Here is a 27,954-nt window from a genome sequence, read left to right as displayed (position 1 = left end):
ACAGGTAGAAGTTCAGGGCTAGAGTGGAGAGGAGTATTTAAATCACTTTCAATTCTTACAGAATTCAGTGTCCTGCACAGAGGGAGGCAGAACATACCCACACACACAGGATCCTCAGAGGTCCGGTTGCTGAGATGGAAGCAGAGTTAAAGTGACCAGACTAACAGAGAAAAGAAGTCACCCGAATAGTCTGCAGAACCAACAGTGAGTGTGAGTAATGGTTATTATTTGTCTCCCTAAAATATGAAATCCCTTGTAAGCTACATGTGGGGCATAGAGAAGCAGAATAATTTAAAGCATGATTTCCAGTGTGAATAAATTCAGGGAGCCTTATTCATATATAAACCTAGATAGACAGACAGACATACTGTGGATTTCAATGGGGTTTTTTCGTTTGTTTTACAGAAGTCAGGACTGCAGGATTGGCCCCAAGATTTTTATTGTTTCTTGTCTGCAGGGAAATGTACAAAATACTTCTTTATTTAAAAAGTGCTACTGTATTCTACAGTAATGATCTAAAACACTGCAGATCATTCAGATTATTAAAGCATTTGGGCTCATTAGTATAGAAAGCTGTAGTATATTTTTTATAAGGGCCAAGATTTTAAAGCCAACTAGGGAGTTTAGTTACCCAGCTCTTGCTAATTACAGTGGGAGTTGTGTAGCTAATTCTCTTGGTGGACTCTAAAAAAACAATCATGTTTGCACAATAGACAGAGATATGGGAAGTCGTGGAAACAGTCAATGAATGGGTAATACATTATTATCCCTAAGCCATTAAATAGAAAGTTTATTGCACCCTCTACCATCATATATCCCATTTATACCACAACAGAGAAGGGCTTTTTCTGCACAACAACATTTTGACTTTGCCCAGCAAATATGCTAATAAAATTATTAGTCCGCGTTATCATGTAGAGTATGTAGAAACAACGTCTACCTTTACTTAATCCTAAAATATAGGCACTGGTGCAATATCTACTTTTGTCAATCTTTATATTGTGCAATCAGTAGCAACAAAGCAAGTATTTTTGGATTAAAAGAACTTCTTGCTTGACATTTTAATGGCATTCAACTATCACTCTATTCCCTTTGCAAGTAAGGCGGCTCAAATACAACAAACAGAAAACTAGAGACATGTGAACTGTAAGAATCCCAAATATCTGAGACATGGCAAAATGGTATATTACAGTGTGACACATTTTAGGTTAAACATGAGACCAAATCATCTGAGAGCTTGCCCTCCTGGTACTGTGAATTTCAGTCTTTGTCTGACGTTAGTCACTTGATATTCTATGGTGAAAATCTTCTGAGTGTAATTCCTAAAACATGCTATGATGATTATACATGTTACAATGATTCCAAATATTAGGATGTGTATTTTAGCACATAGTGTGTAGATACTAAGGTCCTGGGTGCTATAAAAAAAACCCAAGACAGGCAAATAGTCAATTTTATCATAAATCCTGGGACACTTTGTTTAGCACATCACAATTTCATGATGATTATTTTCTACTTATTCAACACCATAAAGGGACATATTCAGAACCTGATGTATTTCCTCATTTCCAAAGATGCTCAGGATGGCTGTGATTGCTCAGGATGGCAATGATGAATGGCTCACTCAGAGTGCCATAAAATGCATTAGAAATGTTCTATCCCTGTGGACTTGCTGTGTTTCCTTTTCCAGCCAATAAAAGTTCATCATCCTAAATGCACATGGTGGTGGTCCCACTGAAATATCTGCTACATTAATATCTGTTTTACTTTAATACATTACATTAATACACTAATATCTGCTACATTAATATCTGAATATTGCCAATGCAGCCTATTGGCTGAATTCTCACAACCTAAGAATGTAACATTGCATGGGATGTGGTCTAGTAATTATAATCCAGAAACGGGAATCAAGCTTCTTGGGTGATCTACCAGTGGCTTCCAATGTGACCATGAGAAAGTTACTACCACTTTGTGCTTCAGTTTTCCTATCTGTAAAATGGCTGTAATATTTACCTTCAGAGTGGTGCAGATATTCTTCATGAGTGCATAAGAAACCCGTTGAGATCCTCCGAAGAAAAGGCACTACCAAATACAGAAGTGCTAGATGTTAGTCACATTGTAAAAGGAGAAATGAAATGCAGCTGTTGCTTTACCGGGTTCTCATTGTCTTGTTTCTGCGTACAGCTTTACCGTCTCACCATCAGCAAACTTACCCTCCTACCCTCTTCATATTACTTATTCTCCTGACCCTGAGGTCCCTTCTTATTTAGTCAGTTTTTTCATTATCTCTTTTGTGAAGTGGCTCTGCTGGACTAGTCTAATTCTTAGTAAATTCAGGGGAACCACTAAATCTTACAGTTGTTACTAAGGCAAAATCCCATTGACTTCAATGAATATTTTAGCTAAGTGAACTCTGCTAAGGAGTGACTAAGGCATTCAGCATTTAGTTCTGGGTTTTTAGCCCCTATTCTCTTGTAGGGCGGACAAATGTGAGTCTTAGATAGTCAGTTATTTGTTATAAATCCATTGTAAGGGCAAAATTTTGTTTGCTAAATATAAAATTAAACTTGTGGTGAAGTCAAGGCCTCTCTTGGAGGCTGATTTGGGTCAAGAATGCTCCCTTATCACATTTCAATCTTCTTTTTAGTTTGCTTGAAAACAGACCAGTTGTATACACTGAATTTGGCTACCCACCCAAGTAAAATCTACTTGTACTAGTAAAGATTTGCGGGGTCAGACCCTCGGCTTGGGTTTTCTTCCTTAATTATCCTACTTCCTTTTTTCTTTTGCAGCAAAAGGACTCTACAAGGCAGCTAAGTAATCAAAATCCTTCTGTACAGAAGAAAAGTCTAGATCTGACCACTTCTGGTGACTTTGCATGGGCAAAGTGAAGAGCAACTTTCAAAAAAGGGTAGGGAATAGCCCCTCAATATCCCTACTCATGACTAAGGTTACGATTTTGTTACAGAGGTCGTGGAAGTCACGGCATCTGTGATTTTCAGAGACCTCCGTGGCTCCCCATTGGATATTTTGAGTAAAAGTTAGGGACAGGTCTGTGAATTCTGTGAATTTTTCTTTATTGCCCGTGACTTTTCCTAAAAATACCCACGACAAAATCTTAGCCTTATTCATGATATAACAGGTTCTAACCTCTGAGGATGCATATAGACTATGGCTCAGCAAAAGACGTCACTATCTGTGTCTGTACCAGGTAACTTCATTGCTGCGTCTTACTCATTGCTTTGTGGTACACATTGGTTTAAAAGGCGGCAGGGCGTGGCGGGGGGGAGAGAGAATGGGACATTCATATTCTATTGTACCTGTTATCTCAACCATTTTGAGTTACGTTGAAGGAGCCTACAAACTCAAGAATGTCTAGAAGTAGCATTATCCATTACGTTTATAAAATAACATTAGACTGACTTTGTCTGGTACAGGTCTCGCTTTGGAAAAAAAGAGTGAAAGACCAACGGATGCTAATATTTTGTGATGCACCCAAAAATTCATTTTTTCCTCCTACTTTTTCAAGGTGCAATACAGCACAACTTCCATTTTCACCTGCGGCAAAAGTGAGGGAAAGGAAACAGTCTGATTTAGAAAACGCTCACAAAATTCAGCAAAACGCGATGAACTTTCCCACTAATAATTTTTAAAAACTCAGGAAAGTTGCCACCATCATCATTAGCTACTCAATGCTGGGAAGCTTTGCTGCAGCCATTAATGCCTCCTTCCAACTCATGCGCCTCAATGCTTTAGAGCAGATACAAAAAGTCCATTCCAAATGGACAATAAAGAAAACCCTTCGTCTACATGGAGGTGACTAATTCTGGTCATGTTCCTGGTGAATGTGACCAGCTTGACAGCAACAATCTTTTTTTAAAAAAGTGCATTTGGTAAAATTACAAACTGTACACTGGATTTTTAATGCTTTAATGATCAAGTAATGTTCCCTTGACATTAGCCATTGTTAAGAGCAATAGTTAATGACTAATGGATTAGACTGCTGGCCCCAGGCTATCTGTACTGCTAGCATATACCAGTTCCTTAGGGTTCATTCACAGAGCTGAGTCAATGGAATTTGGAAGGGAGCTCTGGCACTTTCCTCTGCAGCAAGAGCAGCTGATTACCAGTTCTTATGAAATCCTGGGGCTAGATCTTGATCTCAGTTGCATCAGTGCAAATCCTGAGCATCTCCAATGGTGTCAACAGAGTAATAATGGTATAATTGAGATCAGGAGATCAGCCCTGGGAGCAACTTTTTAGAAAGGTTTCTTACTGTTTTACTTGAGCAAGAAGAAAAATACAAAGCTAGAAAGGACTACAAAGTTAAAATCAAAGAAAGATTCATATTCCCACTTCTACAGTATTTTTAAACTGAGAATCTGAAAGCACTTAAAAATATTAGTGAATTCAGACTTGCAACATGCCCTGAGTGAAGGCAGTCTATTCTTAGGAGCCCTTTCAGATTCTTATACTACCTACAACAAGTATGCATTACTGTTCCCATGTTACAGATGAGGAAACTGAGGGACACAGATGTAGCCACAGTTGCACACAAAGGCAGTGGCAGAGCTGAGAAAAGACAGGAGTCCTGACACCCAATCCCTTGCTCTAAGCACAGAAACACACTCTTCCTAAATCTCTAATCAGATCTAGTGAGCAGGGCTACCTTCCATGTTAAAAGCTGCACTGCTGCTTTCCAGGTGCCGCCTTCACATTTTTCTTTCATCCAGTTTTCTCCACTGGCTCCATTTATTGTATTGTACCCTGGAAGAGGTGACATAAAAACATAAGAACGGCCACACTGGGTCAGACCAAAGGTCCATCCAGCCCAGTGTCCTGTCTTCCGACAGTGGCCGATGCCAGGTGCCAGAGAGGGAATGAACAGAACAGGTAATCATCAAGTGATCCACCCCCTGTCGCCCATTCCCAGTTTCGGACACGACTATTTCTCATGTCCAGCAATCTGCCACGTAGGGGAAGTAGGCCTAAAGCAATTGTAGCATTCTTGGGGTCCTGGAGACCTCACTCGCCACAAAGATTCCAGGAATGGTGCAGCTGGACTGTGGACAGTAGACCATCTTCAGCTGCTTTAAACACACCTGCAATTCAAAAGATACAAACTTGGGTGAGGGGAGGGAGTCTGAAAAATGGCATCTCACACTCGGAGACCTTGAGTCACACATCAAGTTGCTAGTAAATATTTATGTCTCATTGGTACTAAAAAAGCCTTGAAGATAGTGCTTCTAATAGCGCTGGTGATAGAACCTATAATTTTAGTGGCGCATATGGGCCACTAATGTTTCAATGAGGGAATTAGCCTTTTTTTGCCTAATAAATTAATGAGCGGTTTTAATGCAAACACATATCTAGAGGCTGTTCTCACAGGTGATCAGCATCTACAGGGATGGACACCCTACAAGAGCCTAGATAGATTAATTCTTTGTCAGCAGCAGCGGTGAAATCCCTGAGTTTTGCACAAGGCTGGTTTAATATCGGGGGGGGGGGGGGCATGATTAGGTCCCAGGCCTACACAGGGATTTTCTTTTTGTGCCATGTTTGTAGAGTGCCTAGCACAATGGGGAGCTGGTCCATGCATGGGCTCGGACGCACTAATGCAATATAAATAATAATTAACAACCAGAACATGGACAATAACCGGAAACAAAGATTTCCAGGTGGTTAATATATGTTTCATGCAAATGTAAATTCTGTTTTGGCTAAGGGGGAATTCAGTGACAGATTGTCCCAGGTGAACAATCCCTGGAAGGTAGAAGCACACAGTGTGCAGGTACAAATGTACACCATGAGAACCCAGGGAAAGGTAGCAAAATCCTTCACAAAAACTGCTCTTGTATCTCCACGTACATGGATAATGCACTTTTCAATATTAAGAAACTGTCTGGACTGGAGTCCAAATCCTTGCTCTTAACCAGGAAGAGATCAGAAAGTTTTGTATGCAAATATCTAATCGGCTTTTTGCCTTCTTGCAGAGTAGAATAAACTTCAGACTAATCCAAGTAAAACAGTGCAAAGAGGTATATTACAGGCCATTATAACCAAGGCTCACACCAATGGTCCAGTCTGTTTAACAAGAGTGACTCATTCTCCTTATTATAATATTTAGGCGTCCTTGGTGACGTCTATATTGGCTGGCCATGGGAGTGAAGCTGTTAACATTCTTGCTTGCCTTTTTGCTTGATTTCCTCTGGAGATCTCAGGATGGTAACAATTAGAAATCATCCCAGAGCATTAAGAAAAGGATAATGGAGGATGAATGTCAGAATAAATCTATTACCTTGTGGAACAGAGGCATATTAGAAGCCATTTCCAAAGGAGGTGGTGGAGAGGTCATTGCTTGGCGTGTTTAAAACTAGATTGGTCAAAGCAATAGAAAATACACTGTCCGGAACAATCCTGCACTGGCCAGTGGGGTGAGCTGGATGGACTAGATGACCCAAGGGTCTGGTTCTTAATATTACAATAATGTCCAGAAGCCTCAGTCAGGATCAGAGCCTCATTGTGTTGGGTGCTTTTTACACACACACACACACACACACACACACACACACACACAGAAAATGCACAGTTCTGGGGTGCTGCCATGGTTGCAATGCAATTAATTCATTAAAAACACAATCAGAGTCCCCCTCCACCTGAATAGCAAAACACAAGCTGTATCCTTTAATAAAAAATTATGGGCCACATCTTTAGCTGATGTAAATGAGTAGATGATTTACTTCAATGAAGCTTTGTCAATTTAGATCAGCTGAGGATTTTGACCTTTGAATTTTGTAGAGGGGAATTTACAGACAGGGCCAGCACACACCTGTGCCTTGCTAGATAAAACCAGCCTACCCAGATGTTTTTTCCCATGCCAGTTATTTGCTGAGAGGCAAAGAGTATCAGTTGGAACGGGCACAGCTTGTTTTTTCTTCAAACATTTTGCTTTCTGTTTAGAGAGAAAGAGAAAGAGAGAGAGAAGAAAGCAGCTTCAATCAGCTGCACATCCAGGCAGTGCAACCCAGAAGAAAACACTAGAGAATGCAGACAGACCTGCAGGAGAGTGGCCCCGGAGCTGACGCTTTCTGCGCCAGAGCTTCCTCCTGCCGCATTATGCATATATTGATCACGTTTCCCTGCACAGTGGCAGCCCTGCTGTCTCCCACCACAGCGGGGATACAAGATCTTTTCATTTCATCCCTTCCTTACCAGCCTCTTTCACTCCCTCCATGCAGATCCTCTCTGTGATTTTAATATTTCTGTTTTTAAGTGCATTTTGACAAGTGATTTTTAATGCTGGTGGAAGATTCTTGGATTGGCAGCCCTGGAGACCGATATCCTCAGTCCATATGCATAGATACAGCACAAGCAGTGGCAGTCCAAGCTTCCCCGCAACACACCACCCCCCTGACATTTCTCACACCTGGCCTAGAGTGAGCCCATCAGTGGGAGACAGCACAGTCCAGCCTCCAGGGTCCATTCAATCCTGGGCCTCTTCACTGAAACAGTCCACAAAAGGGGGCAGGTATGGCAGGTGGGCTGCATGCTTTTCTCCACCAATAACTGGACTGAGCCCCTCCCCCAGCTCATTGCACACGAGCCACCAAACTTTTGGCCAGTCCCAGCCTAAGATGTATTTGACCTGATGACCCATGGGTGAAGGGGTCTATCCCATTCACAATTCCTTGGGTCACCCTGGTCTGCCAAGCGGTGCTCTTCCTTATCTGAGAAGGATCAGAATCTCTCTGGAGAAGTGGTCTGTCTGGACAGGGGTGTTATCTCTAAGGAGGAGCTGGGGTAAGAATGAGAAAAATAAAGGAATATCCCATTTAATTACACAGCACCGCTGGCAACCATCAGCCTATTGCAACTAAACTCACATGAAATGTAAATAGAAATAATTGAAGTTTGCGGAGTGCCTTGAGACCTTTGGATCAAAGTGCAAAGTAGAGTTGTTAATTATATGTATAACCATTTCCAAATCTCAACACAATCAAGGGGTTAGGCAGAAACTTCCTCTGTGGGCAGGTGATCCCATCCCTGCCTACTGCAGGGTTTCTTGCCCCAGCCTCTGAAGCAGCTGGTGCTGGTGACTGTCAGAGACAGGATATTGGACTGGATGGGCCCTGGGTCTGATCCAGTCTGGCAATTCCTATGTTCACCGCAGAGGTGCAGATGACACTATTTTGGAGATTTGGTGTGAAATCCTGGCTCTAATGAAGTCAATGGGCTTTTTATTATTGACTTGAGTGGGGCCAAGATTTCATCCTGATACGTACTAACAAGGAAATGCTATTTTTCTCCTCTTGTACTCCTGAAAACCCAAGATAAAAACTTTTACGAGATACCTATGCAAATGGGCTGTAGTGCACAGACTGGGCACAAACACACACCTCACTAGACGGAAACCAGTCTCAATACTCTACCACCATGTTCATTAGGCTTAGTCGAGTGTGTGAGTTGGTGCACTTCTCAATAGATGTCAAATTTATGTAAGTGCTGTGGCAGCAGCAAGAACAAAAATGTAGAGCATACTCATTGTTCTAAACCAAACATGCACCATGGATGTTATAAACCCTCTTCATCACTGGTCAGAATGCAATATATATGGCATATCACTTTGCTTTTAGTCCTCTTAAGTCCCTTTGACAGTGCCCGGCAAACAGTAACTGATTGCCCCATCTTCTGACCCTCTCTCCCCTTCAAGGGCCTCTTGTCTGCACAAGCAGTAAAGTTTAGTGAATTTCAATGGTACTTACTTGCGTTCTCCTTCACACCAGTACTATATTAATTTCCATTCTGCGGGTGGCCGGATATTCAGTCTCACACTGTACCTGCAAATCCAGCAGCAAATGCTCTTCGGAAGCAACATGAAGCAAGAGCCCTGTTAGCAACAAAAGGTTGATAAAATTGTCTTCCAGCATCTTGGATAGTGCCTGGGTCTTGTAGACATAGCAGCAAAGCTTGTTTGTGCCATTTGTCTGTGCCTGGGAAATGGCATTCTTCCTGGGCGCAGTGCATAATACGCAGCAGGAGAAAAGGGGGTTTCCAGTGAGATTAATCCTCAGACCTATCTTCACTCTTGCCATGGAGGTACCAGACAAAGAGCAATTTACGCAACAGCTGATTGTACTTGCTTGGGCTTGTTACTTGGGGGAAATTTTCTCCATAAATGCCATGTTTGCAGTGAAGGAATCGAACTAAGTCTCTAATAGGATCCGACTGCCCGTAACCCAGTGGATGGTTTCAGTGATCACAAATGTGTTTGCCTACACATGTGAATACAGTTGTGCTCACACGTGAACGCACACACGTGCACTTGTGTTGATATGGACGCATGGATGCTTGCATGGTCTTATGCACACACATGCAATTTAACACACATGCACAAACCAGAACGTGCTCCTACATTCTAGCTCTCCTTGAACAAGGCTACAGCTATGTTCCAAGGAGCTCACAGCCCACAGTTGATGTTCCTTTGTTACCTAACAACAAATATCGACCAAAAAGAACCAAAGAATGATTGACTATTTGCAATGAAGTCAGCCTAACTGCTGACTCCACAGAGGTTTTTTCACCTCTCCCACTACCTCTCCCTTGGGCTGTTTAATCTTCTTGTAAAAGGAGGAGGAGGAGGAAGGGTGTGGGGTCCTGGCCTTTCCCCACCTCTCCTAGGCTGGCAAGGCAGAGACAAGCTGGTCCTTAGGCAACAAGGCCAGCTCCAATAAAACACAGCAACTGTTGCAAAAAGCAGGGCCCATTTTTGTGTTGATTTGGTTTTCTGCAGCTGAGTGGGTCATGTTTATCTTACCAGCTTCTTCTGGGGGTGGCTAGTTAAGGGCATTTTTCATGCTCCAGGAGTTAATTATTAGCTACAGACAAGTAGCCATTGAGCAATTAGATATCAAGGCAAGAGAAAGAAAGCACAACAGAACACCTTTTATCTGAAGGAGGAAATAAAACCCTCTCTTTGCTGGGAAATACCCCTTATAAAAATAAAACCTGTCACCTGATGCCCAGAAAATAAACCAGTCTGGCTATTTGCACAAACTTTTCTTGGCATCCATCATATTCTTGGTAACTGAACAATGAACCACCACCGCTCCCTGGATTAGTTGATGGGTCATTGATCATGCGTTGCACACACACACACACACACACTCAAAATCCAGTGCACTCAATAATTCAGTGATAGGCAAGCAGGTTTGAAATATTAAGAACCCCAGTTCCCTCCAGCACATCACTCAAAAGCCCATCCAAACCATTAAAGGTTTGGGACATCTAAAGGTTTGAGAAGCATATGAATTATAGACAGATTCAGATTAAGATGTGCACAGTCTGATTAGGAGCGTTTTAATGTCCCAAGGTTTGGAATTTTGATCCTTGACACCTGGTTTCATTTTTGGGGCCCTACTCTGTCTTCCCCTGGCTGGCTGCTGTGTAGCAGTGAACACAGTATGATAGACGGGGTGTGACAAGTACTCTGCAGTTTAAACCTAATTCTCAGAAATGTTGAGCACCTGCATCTCCCATTGTCTTATCAGAAGATGAGGAGGGGAGGTGGGGGAAAAGAGGAAAAACTTTTTGTTTAGATCTGCACCTGTGATTGAAAAAGGAAGATGACCAATGGTCAGAAATCCAATATAGTCTTACGGGAGCTATGGAAGCAGGTTTTTAAGGCATGGTTTTGGCAACCAACGTGATGCCAAGAGAACAATCTTTCTTCCTGTTGGATGAATAATGTTAAAAAGCAGAAGGGAGAAACTGAGGCACCAAACTCTTGAAAAGGGGCTTTGTTCCGAAATGGGCCCAAGTTGAAGAGTTTGGATCCAGATCCCAGTCTGGCTACCCTACTCTCACCTCCCCCTGCCTCTTCAAAGTTCAGAGGTGTTTGGATCTAGGTTTGCGTTCAGCCCATAATAAGGCTAGGAGCCATCTGAAAAGTGTGGGTCCAGATTTTGCTTTGGATTTTTAAAACCTAAAACTTGGGGGAGGGGGTTAGATCTGGCCCATTTCTCCTCTGGAGAAATCTGAGCCCTGGTATATCCCACAAACCGATGTCGGTATAAGTCCATCGGTGAGGGGTGTGGAAAATAGACATCCCTGAGCGATGCAGTTATCCTGACTCACCTCCTGCTCTGGTCAGTACTATGTGGACAGGAGGGCTTCTCCCGTTGATATAGCTACTGCCTCTCAGGGAGGTGGAATACTTGTGCTGATAGGAGAAGCTCTCCCATTGGTGTAGGTAACATCTTCTTCACTAAGTGCTACAGCTGTAACGCTGTAAGTGTTGACAAGCCCTAATTCTTTGCTGTGAGCAGTGGTTTAGCATAACGATGTCTACACACACACACACACACACACAGGCGGTTTGAGGTGCTCTTCATAACAAAAGAACTAAGAGGGGCAGAAGGGAAAATGAAGCAAGGTAATTCCATAGTGCAGGCTGCCATCCTGAATACAAGACTATGCCTTATACTGAACTGTTGTAGAAAAGTATTGGCTTTTACAGACTGTTTGGGGTTACAGAATCCAGGTGTCTCACTCATTCTCTGTACAGAGAGTGTCTCCAGAACAGACAACACCACCAGATGAATCCATTCTCCAGACAAAAATTGTACCAAGAGTCAAAAATAATTAACATTGCATTGTGGAATGCTGTGGTCCAAGCCTTGTCCTCCGGAGTAAATTACCCATGGGAACCTTCAACTGGAAGAGATCTACAATACATTTATTCTCATAGAAACTCATGCGCTAACACTGCCCAGACTGGATTGTTTTAGAATGCCATTGCACCGTAGATAGGAATATACACTAGATGGTACTTTCTGTATGATACCACTGCCCTCTAATGGATGGAAGTCAGACCTTTCAAGCAATCTTTCTTGTAGCAGGCCTACAAACTATAGAGACTTTTATGCAAAGATAATAAAGAATTTAAACATTAAATAATTTAGTATAGCAATACCTCACAGGAGGCAGGTAAATATGATTATCCCCACATGACTGTAAGAACATCCTGATGCCAGATGGCTAGAGGCCTAATGGTATCAGGCTAGGTGTTTCAGCTGGCCTGATCAATTCAGTGTACCCCGACTCAACCATGGTTACAATCTGTATCTAAAAAGGTGTCAGGCAAGGTCTCATTGGAAAACCAATAACTCACTGAGCATTAATATTCTTGCATAATGTAGACACAGGGTTTGTGCAAAATGTTATGAATACGTGCTAAAATTATATTCTTAAAATGTGTGTGGCTAGCAATGCATAAGCACAGTGTACCTTAGACAAAGGAATGGCCACTCGAGTCTCTGACCAGCCCTGTTTTCAGGCAGAGACAATGAAGGCCCATTTTTACATATCAGTTTGTGATGGGGCACTCCACTCACCAGAGGTCTGGCACCTCCTCCTGGCTGTTCTGGGGAATAGCTCACCAGGTCAATGCCACTTCCTCACTTGTATGCCATCACTCCCTCTCTCAATCTGGTCTGCAGCCCCTTTCTTGCTCTCCGTGTCTCGGCCCTCCAGCCAGGTCACTCGGTGTTCTCCCCTTCCAGGAGATAGCTCTTCAAAGTCTCTGTCACTCGCACAGTGACCCAGGCAGTCTTCCATTCACTGCCCCACCAGCGCCACTTCCCCAGTGGTGCGTAAGTGAACCCAGGCCCACCCTCTACTCCAGGTCCCAGCCCAGGGACCCTACCACACACAACCAAGGTCAGTTCAGTCCCCTTGCTGCTTACTCACTAGGCTGCTTCTTACCCCAGCACTCCCCCCATCTCTGGGGTTTACGAGCCTCTCTATTCCCTCCTCCTAGGGAGTCACCATGGGCTACTTGTCTCTATAGCCCCCAAATCCAAGGGACTGACTGCAGACTACCTCCCTACAGTTCCCTGCCTGCTCTCAGCTCCCTGGCTTTATAGAAGCCTCTCCTATTCCCACACAGCTGAGCATCCCCTAATTAGAACTTTCCTCTCTGCCCTCAGCCTAATAGGTTAATTGGCCTATCTGGGCCTCCATTAACCCATTCAGGGCACTTGTGTGTGGGGGACACCCCATCACACAAAACCAAAGCTATCAAGCGGGCAAGGAGACAGCAGAACATCTATGCCCACCCCCAGCAGGAGAGAGAAGCTTGGGCTGGGTTTTTACTTTCCAGAGACTACATTGTGAAGGTTCACTGGGCTATACCGGGGGAGGCTGAACCTCAAGTGATAAGCAACTGAATCAACTAATTGTATACAATATTATTGTATTATTAAAGTGTATCAAGTAGGTGTTTATGAAAACTAATGACACACTGGTGTTTAATATCATCATAAAATGTATGTATTAAAACCATATAACAGGGGTAGGCAACCTATGGCATGCGTGCCAAAGGCAGCACGCGAGCTGATTTTCAGTGGCACTCACACTGCCCGGGTCCTGGCCACCGGTCCGGAGCGGCTCTGCATTTTAATTTAATTTTAAATGAAGCTTCTTAAACATTTTAAAAGCCTTATTTACTTTACGTACAACAATAGTTTAGTTATATATTAAAGACATAGAAAGAGACCTTCTAAAAACGTTAACATGTATTACTGGCACGCAAAACCTTAAATTAGAGTGAATAAATGAAGACTCGGCACAGCACTTCTGAAAGATTGTCGACCCCTGCTATATAAGGAATTATGAATACTCATTGATATAAGGCTTTACAGTCTATGTCCAAACAAAGGGAGAAACAGGTCTCTCCTGGACAGGAGGGAACATAATAGCTATTTACCCGTTTCCTATGTAAAGTACGCTTGGTGGAATCAAGACAATAGAAGTTCTGTTTACATACAGAGAGATGGAAAGCCCACAGGAAGGGAAGACTGAAGTCATCCTGCCTCTTGAAGCAAAAGTCACTAAATTTTGGGAGATATAAGTAGAGATATGCAGACAAAAGGGAACAGAACTCTTGCAAGCTGAGAAGGATGGGTCCTTCCACCGGGGGGTTGAAGTCTTTAGGAACTGAATTCCGCTTAGGTAAAGATCTTTCACCTAGGAAGACAAGGGAAGCCAGCCTCTTGTACCTCTGTGGAAGGTCCTGATAGAGGGGAAAACAGCCTTGGCTGGGAAGGAGAATGATTGGTGAGACAAAACATTTTAATCAAAGCCTGTACCTCGATAGATGAAGTTTGTCTTTTAGATATGTGTTTTTTCACTTGTGTTTGTTGGTTAACCCTTTCTAACTTTATTCCTTTTACTTGGCATCACTTAACCTATGTCCTATTGTTAATACAGTTGTTTTTTATACTATAAACTAACTCAGTGCTGTGTTTAAATGGAAGGGTGTATTTGCCCCAGTGAAATTAATAAGCTATGACTTTTGTGACTTTAGAGGGAAAAAATAAACATTATTTTTTCTGAACTGCCCAGGAGAGGACTGGACATTACGGAGCACATGATTTTGGACAATTCAGGACTGGGAGTGTCCAAACTCTACAAGTAGCAAGGCTGACAGAGACCAGGAGTGTGACTGGTGTGTTGCTGGCAGACTGCTGGCTTCAGAGTTGCTGGATCAGAGCTGCCATTAGAGAGACACTCAGGGTGTGACCTGCATGCTTGCTGCTGACTGTGGACATCCCAGGCAGGGAGTTACAGTACCATAGCTTTTGAGGCACCTACGATTACAGGGCAGGTAGTGACTCAACCCCTCACTGGTCTGGATTGCACCCCACACAACCTGACATCCCATTTTACTAAGAAGGAAACTAGGGTCCAGGGATATTAGATGACCTATTTCCAGCCACATAATGAGTCAACGGTAGAGCCAAGAACACAAGGACCCTGAGTTCCAGTAGCCTGCTGTGACCCCTAGATCATACTGTTTTTCCTTTAATACAAATGGCTATAGGCCTACGTTTCTGGTAACACTCCATGCACGTGGCTTAACTCACGACTCAAAGTGTTTGTATCATGGATCAGTTCAATGGGTGGTTTAAAAAAAATTTAAATATCCAACTAAATAAATAATGTGACCTTCTGAATGTGGTTATTTACAGATTTCAGGAGAGGTTGGTGAACCAGGCATCTGAAAGGAACATGACTTTCTTGGTGTTCATCTTCTTGCTCTCCTTCCTCCAAGCTGAGTCTGCAAGAAGTAAGTATCTAACCAAACAGTGACTAAGTTAAGAGTGTGAGACATGCCGACATTTAGCACAGTCAGTGTAAGGCTAATCTTACAAAGTAGATATCAGTGAAGACATAGTTATGACCAAATAGATGAATGTTCTTTTTAGCCCTGGCTGATCTCTTGAGACCATTCAGATTAGAAGCAAGTCAGCTGATATATCAGATTTCCTGGCTTTCCCATTCCTTGGTCTCTCTCTCTTTGGTGAGGTATTTGGTCTGAAATCTCCTGGGAACAAGAGCTGTGTGTTGCACTGCAGTTTTTGTCCATGGGGCTCACAGAAACCTTTCTACCATTTTGTTTGAGTTTGGGGTTCAAGTGGACCTAAAATTTCAATTTAAAGCTTAGCCCAATCAATTTGCCATGGTTTGGCCCAAAATAATATGATACCCATCATGTTTAGCATTGTTTCTTTTAAAAGATAAAATCAGCCCCAGGTATCTGCAAATTCAGGGCCCCCCTGACCCCCTCAAAGGTTCTTGAACCTCAGTGAAACTATGGGCAAAACCTGAGTTTTGGGTTTGCAATAAAACTATCAGATGAAACCATCATTAAGGAAGAGTTGCCCAGCTCTGACAGAGTCCCACTGCTTTCCAAGATTTCAGATATATGCAGCTTTGAGCCAGGATGGAATAATCAGAGCAGTGAGTATTTTCACAATTATTTAGTATTTCTGCCTATGATTGAAACCCAAGGTTGCAAGAAAATTAAAAGAATGTCAAAAAGCCAAGTGAGCTAAAACAGTGAAGTTCACTTCAAGTTTGCGTGAAGGTTTGAATTGGTTCTTACTTCATCCAAACCAGTTTAACCATCACGAGTAACTATCACACTATATTGCTACAGAAATTTCATAGCACTTTCAGAAACAAAGAGGGGGTTGTGGCTAAGGCACTAGACTGGAACACAGGAGATTAATTTGTGGCTCGGCCATAGACTCCTTGTGTGACCTTGGGCAAGTCATTTAATTTTTCTTTTGTCTGTCCTGGCTATTTTGTCTGAAAACTCTTTAGGACGAGGATTGTCTCTTACTTTGTGTTTGTGGCTATGTGCCTAGCTCAGTGAAGCCCTGATCTCCATTGGGGCCTGAAGGTGCTAGTGTAAAAATGACTTGACTTGTGGTGAATAACATGAAACGCATTTCCTCTTGCCAGTTTCAAGTTCAAACCCCATATTCGGACCAAGGCAGGTGACCGGGTTGCAGGAAGGATCAGTTACTGTGAAATGCTTCTACCCTCGCACCAGTGTGAACCGACATGACAGAAAGTACTGGTGCAAGGAATCAAGATCGCAATGTGTGACCGTCATTTCTTCCAGTGGCTACACTGCTCAAGACTTCGCTGGCAGGGCAACAATCACAGACTTCCCAGAGCAAGGCATCTTCACCATTGAGATCTCGAAGCTAGTGGAAAAGGACACCAGCTTTTATAAATGTGGCATTGGGCTCAATGATAGAGGACTTTCCTTCAGAGTCAAGCTGGATGTTTCCAAGGGTAGCTCAGCCTGGAGGCTTCTTATATTATTATTTTTCTGTTGTAATAATGGTGTTTGGGAAATCTATCCATCAACAATATCCAAGAGAGCAAGGTGATTGGTATCTTGAGTAATAACCAAGATCTCTGCATTTCTAGCACCCCCATCACTGTAATGTAAAGGTACCATATAAAAAAGATGTACACTAATTCTGTTCAAGACAGCCAAAATTCTCCACCGTTCCTTGATTTATCTACTCTCCTGAGTGGAAAGTGTTAACTCAGCAAAAATAAAGGTTGTCTGTAATTTACACCACCTTATGCGATCATGTGGTGCAGCATAGTACAGGACATTACAGTATGGTCTACTGTAGTATGGGAGAGAAAACAGTGCCATATGATATAGTGTAGAAACATATGATATGGTGCACAGTAGCATGCTGCATTAAGATATCCTGCAATACAGTGCATATGGGGTGGCCTGGTACAAAATGATGCAGGGTTGAAAAGTATGGGAATGTGTATAGAGGTAGGGTACAGTAGGGTATACTATACTGGACTAGCAAGGGTACAGTCTGGGGTAGTATAGAGAAGTATAGAAGAGTAGGATTATTGCAGTGCAATCGGCCGTGGTATAGAAGAGTGTTTTAAACTGCAATACAGTCTGGGTTCTGGATACTGACTTGGACTATCATTCACAGGTCCAAATGTGCCCGCAGAAGCCGAACTCTATTACATTGAGCTGGGAGGTTCTGTGACCATCGACTGCGTGTTTGACCCGAAATATGGTAGTGAGAGGAAGTACATGTGCAGAATGGGGAAAACAGGCTGCACTAATGTCATCGACACCTATGGGAATGTTAACGAAAGCTACAAAGGGAGAGTTTTGCTGAGCCCTCAGGAGACTGATGGGTCATTCAGCCTCTATATGACCCAGCTGAGGAAGGAAGATTCAGGTGTATATTTGTGTGGGGTTGGGATTTACGGAGAGAAAGGAGAATCCAAGGAACTGGATATGCATGTCTACCAAGGTGAGCAATGGGCAGGGTGTGTAGATTTCAGCCATTCCAAGTCTGAAGAGATTAATATTTTATTTCCTAAGGGTCTGAGTTTCCCTTGAAAATCTTACTGATACAAGTCTTATTCTCTCTAGATAAAATTAATAGTACTTGTTATTCTTTTATGTTTTCATCTATTTAGCTACCAACGGTGTCCTATGTGTGTCACAGACAAATAAGAAGACAAAAGTCCTTTTCCCAAAGACTCTATGTTGCAATCTCCACTGTGTGTTGACAGCAAGGGTTTAAACCTGAGCCTTCATCAGAAAAGCTATCGCTTGAGTTGAAGGAGTCACTCCATTGGTAGGCAGCAGCGATAGGCTGTAATCCTCTCTGTAAACCAGCCTTTAGAGAAGATCATGATGACACATGCAAAAGGCAAATTCTCTTTACAAATTTGGGACGAGCAAACTCCTACTTGACCCATTTAACTGTCTTATCTTAAATGCAGACTATAGAAGAAAAAAACCCAGACACTTTTTCCTGACCACTAGGCTGCTGCCTAAGTAATTTTTAGAAATATTGATCCAATATGAAGAGAAAGAACTACAGGATTTAGAAAAGGTTAGAGCCTGTTAGAGCCCATACAGTTTAACCCCTCGGCCATCCTAGGATAGCTCCCGGCAATCTAGTCTCCAGTCTAGTTTTAAATGTCTCCCACGATGGGGCTGCCATCACTTTCTTTGGGAGACTGCTGCACGTTAGAATAGGTCTCCCTTTGCACAATCTGCAAATTAGCCTCATTGCTTCATTCTGGATTAGTTTCCGAAGCACAAGTGCAAAGAGCGGATGCTATAGGCAATAAGTCAAAGGTATTTTTATGCTCAGTTGGATGCACTAACAGTCTGAGGGCAAGTCTACATTACCGTTTAAGTCGATCTAACTTATGACACTCAGAGGTGTGAGAAAGTCCCCCCCACCCCATCCCCGAGTGACACTAGTTTTGCACTGTTCACATCAGGTATGTCTGCAGGAGACACTCTCCAGCCGACATAGTTTATGCCACTCGCCAAGGTGGAGTAATTATGCCAACGTGAGAGTGCGTCTTCTGTCTTCACTTGATGCGCTACAGCTGCGCAGCTAAACTGATGCAGAGCTTGTGTAAACTTGCCTTTAGTAGCTGCTGCTCCTCTTGAGCTATGTGTGGCTCTGATTGCTCCACTTGTGTTTGGATTCCTGGATGTTTGGAGAAGACATTGTTTGGCCTGATGCCAAGCCATTGTGCCCCAGGTTTCTCCACAGGTTCCCAGTGAAGGGGACACCAAAACTTCTCATGTGCCATTCATGCTAAACCTTAATCAACAAGGAAATGCCCATTATCTTTGGTGTCCTTGCTGGCTCTCTTGACAGAATGACAGGTCTGTGGAGGACTGAACTACTTTCTGGCTTCTAGAGGGGGTCCCTCCAGTTCAGAATTGAGGCACAAGGGCCAGATCCAAAGTCCACGGAAGTCAGGGGAAAGACTCCCATTATTCCACTGGGGGCTGGCAGGAGGCAGTGTGTGAGGGAAACTTGAGCTCTCACTGGCCAGGCTGTGACGGTTCCATTCTGCAGTCACCAGCGTTGTCAGTCTGTTCTATTTCATCCCTGCAATTAACTTTACTTTAAAATGTTTTTTATAAGGAACAGACCCAACCAAACAACCACACGAGGCACATGTGGCATGCATGTTAGCCCAGCCTGAAATGTGTAAGAGGAGCCTAAGAGCACGTGTTCCATTTTGTATCTCCAGAGACATCTGTCCCCCAGGGACCACACGTAATAAATGGAGTCATAGGAGGTTCAGTATCTGTCGAATGCCACTATGATCCACGAGGGAATTACACACTCAAGTACTTGTGCAAATGGAGGAAGCATGGGTGCAATCAGTTAATAACCAACCTTGCGACTATGATAGATTCATATGAAGGAAGGATAGTCCTGCATGATAACCCGGAAAACGGAACATTCACAGTAATAATGAACCAGCTGACAGCAGGGGATGCAGGATATTACTGGTGTATGACGGATGGCGATACGGAAAGGAAATCTACAAAGGAGCTGAAGATTATAGATGGTATGAAAGCGCATGTAGTGATTAGTGTCTCAGCCAGCACAAGCGATACGGGTATTTGATCTTTGTTCCTCCCAAAGCAGCATAAAAGAGCAGAGCCTTGTTTTCCTGAGGAGAACTATTTTCTAATTCTTAGCTTCATAATCTTGATTGGTAAAGCTTGACATTTCAAGGTACAAATTAGAGCTGGTGGAAATTTTTCAAAAAGTACAAGTTTTCAACAAAAACGTTTTTTGGACAACGTTTGAAATGTTTGTGCAAAGATTTCATTAATTTCCCACCAACCATTTTCACAATTTTTCAAGCTTTTCTGACACAAATGCTATTTAAATGCCATATATACACAATAAAGTACATAGGGATATATGTATCCATACACATATATAGTACATTTAAGTGTTATGAAAGCAATATAAGGTGCGTTTACCCTCATAGATATACTCTGTACCTTGTAGTTACATAGTAATTACATATTTCTGATAACACCTTGTTGATAACAGTACTTCTGCATATTAATTGTTCAAGTCATTAATATCAGCCTCACTGTTTTTTTCCCCTCTAACAGGGCAACCTGGTTTAACAGGACCAAAAGAGATTGATGCAGTCATTGGTACACGGGTCACTATACCATGCTCTTATCCGTGCAAATATTATTCTTACCAGAAATATTGGTGCAAGTGGCATAATACTGGTTGCCAAAATCTCATCTCCTCTGAGCAAAACCAAACCGGCCTGGTTGTCAACTGTGACAAGGAGAAGAGGACACTCTACCTAACTTTCGACCAAGTAATACAGACAGACCAAGGGTGGTATTGGTGTGGAGTGAGCCATTCTGGTCACTATGGGGAAACCATGGCAGTGTACCTGACAGTAAACGGAGGTGAGCTTCAGGATTTATTGCAGGACAAAACAGGGAAGGTTTTTCCTGTAGCCATGATGGTGTCATTCCATTGAGAGGCACTATCTCAAAACAACAACCAAGTGGTGGCATTTCAGAACATCATAATCTCCTCTGTCTAGGACAGGCCCCACTTTCTGTTTCACTAAGGATCTCATGGTATTCACAATGTTTATCGCTGTAACTCTAATTCACACATTGGTTACAGAATTCTTCCTTTTTCCAGTCACTGTAACAAGTCTGGAAAAAGAATTGTGTCTGTACTACTTTTACATTTCAACCCCTATTATTTATTAATTGTTATTATTATTTATATTACAGCAGCACTGAGAAGGCTTGGCCAAGACCAGGGACCCTTTGAGCTAATAAGAGAGACTTCCTGCCCCCCAAAACTTACAGTTTACATAGAGAAGAGCACAGGGAACAAAAAAATAAGGACTATTGTGCTATTTAATGGATGGGGAACTCGATTACTCAACTCCATCTCAGTACATTTAAAATAAAGATTATTTTTTTTTGGGATAGAGGATTGGAGGAAGTTGGGGACAAACACAACCATGTGGCGTTGGAAACCCAAGCCAAATATCCTTGTGTTAACTAATGCATGAGAACCAGGAAGAGCAACTGGCTAGAAACGAAAGGGAAGCAGTGTCCTTGCTGAGTGAAATGCAAAAAGTAACATGCAATATAAATGGTGATACGCATATCAAATATTTGAGTCGTATTCTGGAGCATACAAGTAACACAGCTAGGGATTTAAAACAATATTTTTAATACATGGCTAGGAAGACCACTCAAGATTTTCTTATGGAGTCATTTGGTAAAAGTGACTCCTGTTTTAAAAAGTCACTTAGGAATCAAAGTCTCATTGAAAATCAATGGGAACATTTTGAAAATGGTCTTATTTATGAATTAAGTGCTGACAATATATTGCTCTCTCTCTCTCTCTCTCTCTCTTTGTGGTGATGCTGGATGCAAATAACCCACCACTCCCATCTATTACTGTTTGAAACTAAAGGTGCAATCCTTCCCGATGCAAAATCTGAAGATGCTTCTATGTCCAACATAGGCTCTGAAAATAGTATTGTTCCCCGAAACAAAGCCGGGGTCATAGATGACAACTCTTCACCAAGGTCAGTCCCTCAAAGACTTTGTTCCAAAGTGATTTGGAAAAGAATAAGAATTCCCCTGCCCCATCCAACCTGTCCATTTTTACAACCAAACTTTTTTTTATAGTTGTCATGTATTCTGATATGTTCAATTCCAATGAGTATTAATTACTGTCAGAAATTGTCCATTCATGTTTCCCAGCAAAATTTGGCCCATATCAAAATTTTGGCTCAGCTTTGGGTAATCATCCAAACTCTGAATGTTTATCCACTCTGAACTCCAATTTTTTGACTTTTGTCCATCATTTCTCATAATGCCATTCGGCAAATACTCATTCTTCTAAGTCTTCTGTTGGTACAAAGGTTGCAACATGTTCTGGTAGCTAGAACAGCACACTGGGGTCCAGGAACCTGGAATGCTCATTCCCTTTGGGATCAGTAGAAGCCAATTCACCCATCAGTGTCTGAGCTACTCCGTCTGCAAAATGGGGCTAAAGATATTTATCTGCCTCATTGGGATGTCAAGATGCTTTATTAATTGTTTATTAATAGCTCTGAAATCTGTAGATGAATATCACTATGTGAATGCAATGATGATTTTGTTCTAAAAAAATCCCACTTGATTCTGAATTTTGAATTCGGCCATCCATGATTTTGCTATTGTGAAGCATTTCTGCGTATGTAACTGTGCACAAGCTTTCTATATAGATCTTCTAGGCTATGCTGGTTCATCTGTGTTATACAGTCCTGTATAGAGCAATATAAAGTCACAAGGATCACACATGTGTATTGCTCAATTGCTCCCTTTCCAGCTCTCAGGAACATGACAGCTCTAAGGTGATTCTCTCAGTCCTGCTCCCCATTGCTGCTGTATGTCTGCTCCTTGCTACAGTCTTTGTGGTTGTTAAATTTAGGCTCCTGAAGCGCACAGGTGAGTCCTAACTTTCTTTATTGGCCTCCCAGGGGGCATAGAGAATACTGTAGATTTGGAGGTAGAGGGTGTATGACATGTACAACAGTCTCTGTACTGGTTTGGGCTGCTCCTATGAGCCTCGTATAGGAATGGTGGGAACAGCATCCCAGCCTTTTGCCCCAGAACAAAGCAACTCCATATAAAACATTGTTGGCAAAGTACAATATATGTGGCCTGGACTCAATATTATTGTACTTCAGAGCACTTTACATCTAGCTGATTGACCCTCCTACCATCCCATTTTACAGACAGGGAAAACGAGGCTGCAACGGGAGCAGTGTTTTCCTGGCATTAGAGCTTCCGCTCCGCCAGCCCTGTGCTCAGATCTACTGCCTTCTCTCTCTGAAAATCAGGCAGTAGCAGGAAGCTTGAAGAAAGCTGTCCTCCTGAGACATCTAGCCTGGTTTCCATACCTAAGAGACTCACATAAATATCTGAGTGCTACTAGCAACAGAATGTTTTGCAGGTCATCCAGTACTAATAGATGTGTGCGTGGCTGGGGAGGGAGAGGGTATGGCTACTAGTGAGACATTTACCTTGGAAGCATAAAACAAAGGAGCTCGTTGTATTAAATAATGTTGTGTGCGTATGTCTGCTCCCTGCCTCCCTTTTAACAGATTTGGTTTCGGTTGGAAGCTACAGAACAAACATTAGCATGTCAGAATTTGAGAATGCTAGAGATTATGGAGCGAAGGACAACATGGGCATAAATGATGCTCAGGAGACCCAGCTAGGAGGAGTGGATGGTAAGTTCCATATTAACCACCCATAACTTATCTTGAGGTAAATAAATGACTGGCCTAGGGGATAGTACATATAAAGAGGATTCTGCATTGAGGCTGCTGGCTACAGAAAAGATACTGGGATCTTTTCTCACTTTGCTGTGCAAAAGCAAAACTTTTAAAAAAATGTATCTAGCAAGCAACTGCAAACTGGATGGTTTCTACAATGGACTAAATGTATTACATATAAAACAGATTCTCCCAGAAGTGCTTACAACATTAAATGCAAAGTAATGCATATTGGAAAAAATAATCTCAACTACACACACAAAACTAGCTAAATTAGCTGCTAATACTCAAGAAAGATCTTGCATTCATCATGGATAGTTCTCTGAAAACATCTGCTTTTTTTTGACTGCAGTGGCAGTCAAAAAAGGCTAACAGACTGCTAGGAACCATTAGATAAGGAATAGATAGTAAAAAAGAAAATATCTTAATGCCACTATACAAATGCTTGGTATCTCCACACCTTGAATACCATGGGCAGTTCTGCTTGCATAAGTATGTGTTATTTACCCCTTCACATAACACACTAGAATTAAGGGTCACCCAATGAAATTAGTAGCAGGGTTACAACAAACCAAAAGAAGAACGTAGTCACACAATACATAGTCAACTGGGGGAACTTGTTGACATGGGATGTGGTGAAGGCCAAAAGTATAATTAGGTTCAAAAGATAATTAAATAAGTTCATGGAGGATAGGGCCATCAATGGCTATTAGCCAAGATGGTCAGAGATGCAACCTCATGCTCCAGGTGTCCCTAAACCTCCAACGGCCAGAAGTTGGGACTGGATGACAGAGTGCATCACTTGAAATTACCCTGTTCTGTTCATTCACTCTGAAGCATCTGGCACCAGCCACTGTCAGAAGACAGGATACTGGGCTAGATGGACCATTGATCTGACCCCCTATAGACATTCTTATATAAAAGCACAGATAGGAACAATAGAGATTTGGTCTCTGTTCTCAGCATCTTTCACAAGTACTAAAGTCACAAGAAATAGTTAAAATCTCTTTTATCTTTTTAGTAGTTGGGGTTATTGTTTGAATGACAAGCCTAAAAGTTCCAGTACCTAGACCATCAAACTCAGTGTGTGGGCAATAGAGTCACTGGTCATCTTTGGAAACAGAAAATAAAACCTTTCTAAAGAAACATCAAAGATGTTTGTTCTCCCCTAGAAATCTAGAGGCTTCCCTGGCTCAATACGCAGGGATGCTTAGCATGTAATGCAGGTGCAGCACAGTTGGTTCATGGGAAAGGTGGTGTCGTGGGTGCATTTGCAAAAGCTTTACAGTGCTAGTGCTTCAGCCTGACATTATCCCAGAGAAGAAGTTGTGCCCTGAACATCAGCAACAGTTTAGTGCATGTAGGAGCTACTGAATAAGTGGGGCTTGGCCTACACTGCATGATCTCCTATGCACAGTACCCTAACATCTCCTATGCTTTTCAGAATTTATAACTACCCCTGGCAATGCTGAACGTGCAGAAGAACCACCGAAGATGAAAAGGGTAAGAACAGCTAGAATATATTACCCAAGGTGCTGCATGCAGCCTAGTCTTTCTTTCAGGCAGCAGAGCTTCAGCAACAAAAGTTCCTCTTTCCCCTTGTATGCCCTATTTATGGTCAGCTATTTGTCAATTAGCAGCCTATGAAGAATCACACCTGCAGCCTCTCCACTGGAGTTTCTAACCCTTTACTGCACCTACATCATTAGAGCATAGAACTTAACAGCAGTCACTTAGCTTTGATTCATGGTTTCAGTTCAGCTGGAAATATTAGCAGGTGTTAATGTTCTGGAAGCCTGAGTCTAGGTGAGGAGACTGAGAAATCCCAAACTGCCAGATTTACTGGATCAATAGAAGCTGTGAGCCTGCCACAGTGATCCTGCTGCTTTCAAGTTCTTCCCTGTTAAACCAAGTAGTTCTCAAACGCCGGGAAGGAGTGCTGTATGGTGGTTTTAGTAGGAGAACGAGAAGCCTGGATTCCTGTATTTTATTGCAATGTCTACTGCTGACCAGGGGCGGCTCTAGGATTTGCGCCGCCCCAAGCAGGGCGGCACGCCGCGAGGGGCGCTCTGGCAGTCGCCGGTCCCGCGGCTCCGGTGGACCTCCTGCAGACGTGCCTGCGGAGGGTCTGCTGGTCCCGCCTGCGGGAGGTCCACCGGAGCCGCCTGCCGCCCTCCCGCGGGACGCCGCCCTAAGCGCGCGCTTGGCGCGCTGGGGTCTGGAGCCGGCCCTGCTGCTGACTGTGTGTGTGATTGCAGGCAAGTCACTTTGACCAACTGTAAAATGAAATGAAGATACTCTCACATCCCGTAGGAGTGCTGTAAGGCTTCGTTACGGATTAGTGTTCCTCACGCTGTCAGCAACTAGCAAAACAAAGTCCACAACAAATAGTTCTAGGTGCCCTAACAATTAATGGTGCCAGGAGCCCAACCCGTAAATCAAAACATCAGAAAAGCCCCTTATGCCTTTAGGAACTTGCCCCCCAAGTCGTTAGAGAATAAATAGGCTTTTGCAGCATTGCCAGAAGGCCACGTTTGGGCTAGTTTGGACCAAGAAGGTGAGATAGGGAAGAAGTTCCAAAGTTCTCATGAAGAATGCCCTTCTAGTATCTTCGAATTAACTGGTTTGTAAGTTTCTTTGAGATCCTTAGCTGAAAGTCACTCGGGAAGTGCAAAGTGTCTTTGTGATATGAGACAATTTGGGAAATACAGCAGCTTATGACACTTCCTTTAGAACAGGCAAATCTTATGCCAGTTTCAACAGAACTAAAACAGGGATGCAGTGAAGGGCACCTTGCAAAGAATTCCAGGTTTCCAAAACTTGGGACACTTCTCTGAAGTTGATCCAAAGGACCTGAAACTTTTGAGTAGGCAACAGTATGACAAAAGGATTCTCTCAGTGGTAGCAATGTGGGGGACCTTGTTTGCATTGGATACACTAATCTCTGTACACATTAGCTCTGCATAGCACTTTCAGTGTCTGTAGGGTGAGCAGACAGCAAGTGTGAAAAATCAGGATGGGGGTGGGAGGTAATAGACATCTAGATAAGAAAAAGCCCCAAATATTGGGACTGCCCCTATAAAATCGGGACATCTGATCACCCTAAGTGTCTGCTGCCTCATTGGTTCTTCTGGGGAAGTCTGAATAATGTAATTCCTCTCCTTTTATTCAGGGCTCCAAGGAGGAAGCGGATATTGCTTACAGCACATTCCTGCTTCAGGCCAACAAAGTAGCCCAGGGAGAGGCTTAGCAAGTTCCTCGACTGTCCCAGTACAATTGCTTCTGAAGATGGTACAAGGAAAAAACAATAATGATTGAAAATACTCCTGTGTTCTGAATCAGTGAACAACAGATCTGCATGTTGCACTATTTCTTACTGTCAAACAAACGTTTTGCTGCATCTAGATCTTTCAGTTCCTCAAAGATTTTTAATGAGGTTGTGAGTGGTGATATAATAAGAATCTTCTGGCCAAAAATAAGTTGCCTTGGGGAAGTTGAACCCTCAGAAGTTTGATTTTTTTCTTTTTTTAGGGCAAAGGATCTCATTTCATGCATATTTGAGGTGAAATATCAATAAAGCTCTAATGCCTTTGCTTTCCTGCAGGCTGAGCTCACACCTTTTAGAGTTCACCAAGCCCCAAGGATGGCCATGACCTAAGGATGCATTTAAGATTCACCTCTCATTTGATTTTAAAGCACCAGGAAATATTTTAGAACAATGTGAGTCTCTCTTTTGATTCCTGTCACCTTTTTAATCTATAAGTCAGTACCTGTAGGGCAGACAAGTAGCCTGAAATTGTTTTTTCTTCACAGACAATAAAGAATCTGATTGTATTTTAGCAAATCAGTAATTCTGTTCAATTTCTGATACCACATGGAGTGAATGCCATGGGGAGAGGCACATTTTTGCAAGGAGCTGGCCAGGGATAAAAAAAAAACCACTTGAGATTGTCTCCTAATTTTTGTCACTCAAAACCAGAAACCTCTGGAGATATCAGGTACATTTATACCATACTGTAACACATACAGTTAGGGCTAGATTCTCTCCTGTGCTGGGATCTGCTCATTATAGTGGAGTAAGGATGCGGGTTGTCTGGGAGCCAGTCAAGATCTCAGTGTAAATTACAGCAGCACAGGGGGATTAGAAAAGATTGGCATCTAACTCTTATATCTTGCTGGCCCGTCTTCTAGGTGCCAAGAACGCTCAGATCAAGCCCTCCTATATCCCTCCCAGGGTCTGCACTAACATAACTCAAAACCAGCTGGCTATGTTCCTCAAGGAACCGTACACCAACTGAGAACTGGTAGAGCACAACTGTGCTCAGCTGTCCATCCTCTCCTGTCCCCAGCACTTCCCCTACACCAGGGATGGGTGATTACTGGCACAAGAAATGGAGGTGCCTGGCTTTTCACCAAGGGGGTTCTCATCTGGCCCGGTTCTGG

General features: G+C 42.8%; 1 protein-coding gene across 4 annotated transcripts; it reads left to right on the top strand.

The window, feature by feature from the left end:
• The first annotated feature begins 54 nt into the window (after nucleotides 1-54).
• On the top strand, nucleotides 55-27,355 carry PIGR (polymeric immunoglobulin receptor). 4 transcript variants are annotated; one of them, XM_045015950.1, is made up of 12 exons: nucleotides 61-204; nucleotides 2,796-2,914; nucleotides 15,033-15,130; nucleotides 16,312-16,650; nucleotides 17,331-17,660; nucleotides 19,420-19,743; nucleotides 20,306-20,620; nucleotides 21,657-21,771; nucleotides 22,560-22,678; nucleotides 23,338-23,466; nucleotides 24,956-25,014; nucleotides 26,684-27,355. In XM_045015950.1, exons 3-12 carry the CDS (start codon nucleotides 15,073-15,075, stop codon nucleotides 26,759-26,761), a joined length of 1,866 nt encoding a protein of 621 aa, XP_044871885.1. In that variant the 5' UTR covers nucleotides 61-204; nucleotides 2,796-2,914; nucleotides 15,033-15,072; the 3' UTR covers nucleotides 26,762-27,355. The 4 variants fall into 4 exon arrangements, with proteins under 4 accessions (XP_044871883.1, XP_044871885.1, XP_044871886.1 ...); XM_045015949.1 differs by having other exon boundaries at nucleotides 64-210; XM_045015948.1 differs by lacking the exon at nucleotides 2,796-2,914 and having other exon boundaries at nucleotides 55-210.
• The last annotated feature ends 599 nt before the right edge of the window (nucleotides 27,356-27,954 follow it).

This window comes from Mauremys mutica, chromosome 4, assembly GCF_020497125.1.
Source record: "Mauremys mutica isolate MM-2020 ecotype Southern chromosome 4, ASM2049712v1, whole genome shotgun sequence".
Taxonomy (NCBI): domain Eukaryota; kingdom Metazoa; phylum Chordata; order Testudines; family Geoemydidae; genus Mauremys; species Mauremys mutica.
This window is presented reverse-complemented; position numbering and strand designations above follow the sequence as displayed.

What these genes read in the sequence shown, in the direction of transcription:
- PIGR (XM_045015948.1), top strand. Translation starts at nt 15,073, where the DNA reads ATGACTTTCTTGGTGTTCATCTTCTTGCTCTCCTTCCTCCAAGCTGAG. An exon ending in GGATATGCATGTCTACCAAG is followed by an intron (nt 17,661 to 19,419) that starts GTGAGCAATGGG and finishes TTGTATCTCCAG; the next exon opens with AGACATCTGTCCCCCAGGGA. An exon ending in GATGACAACTCTTCACCAAG is followed by an intron (nt 21,772 to 22,559) that starts GTCAGTCCCTCA and finishes CTCCCTTTCCAG; the next exon opens with CTCTCAGGAACATGACAGCT.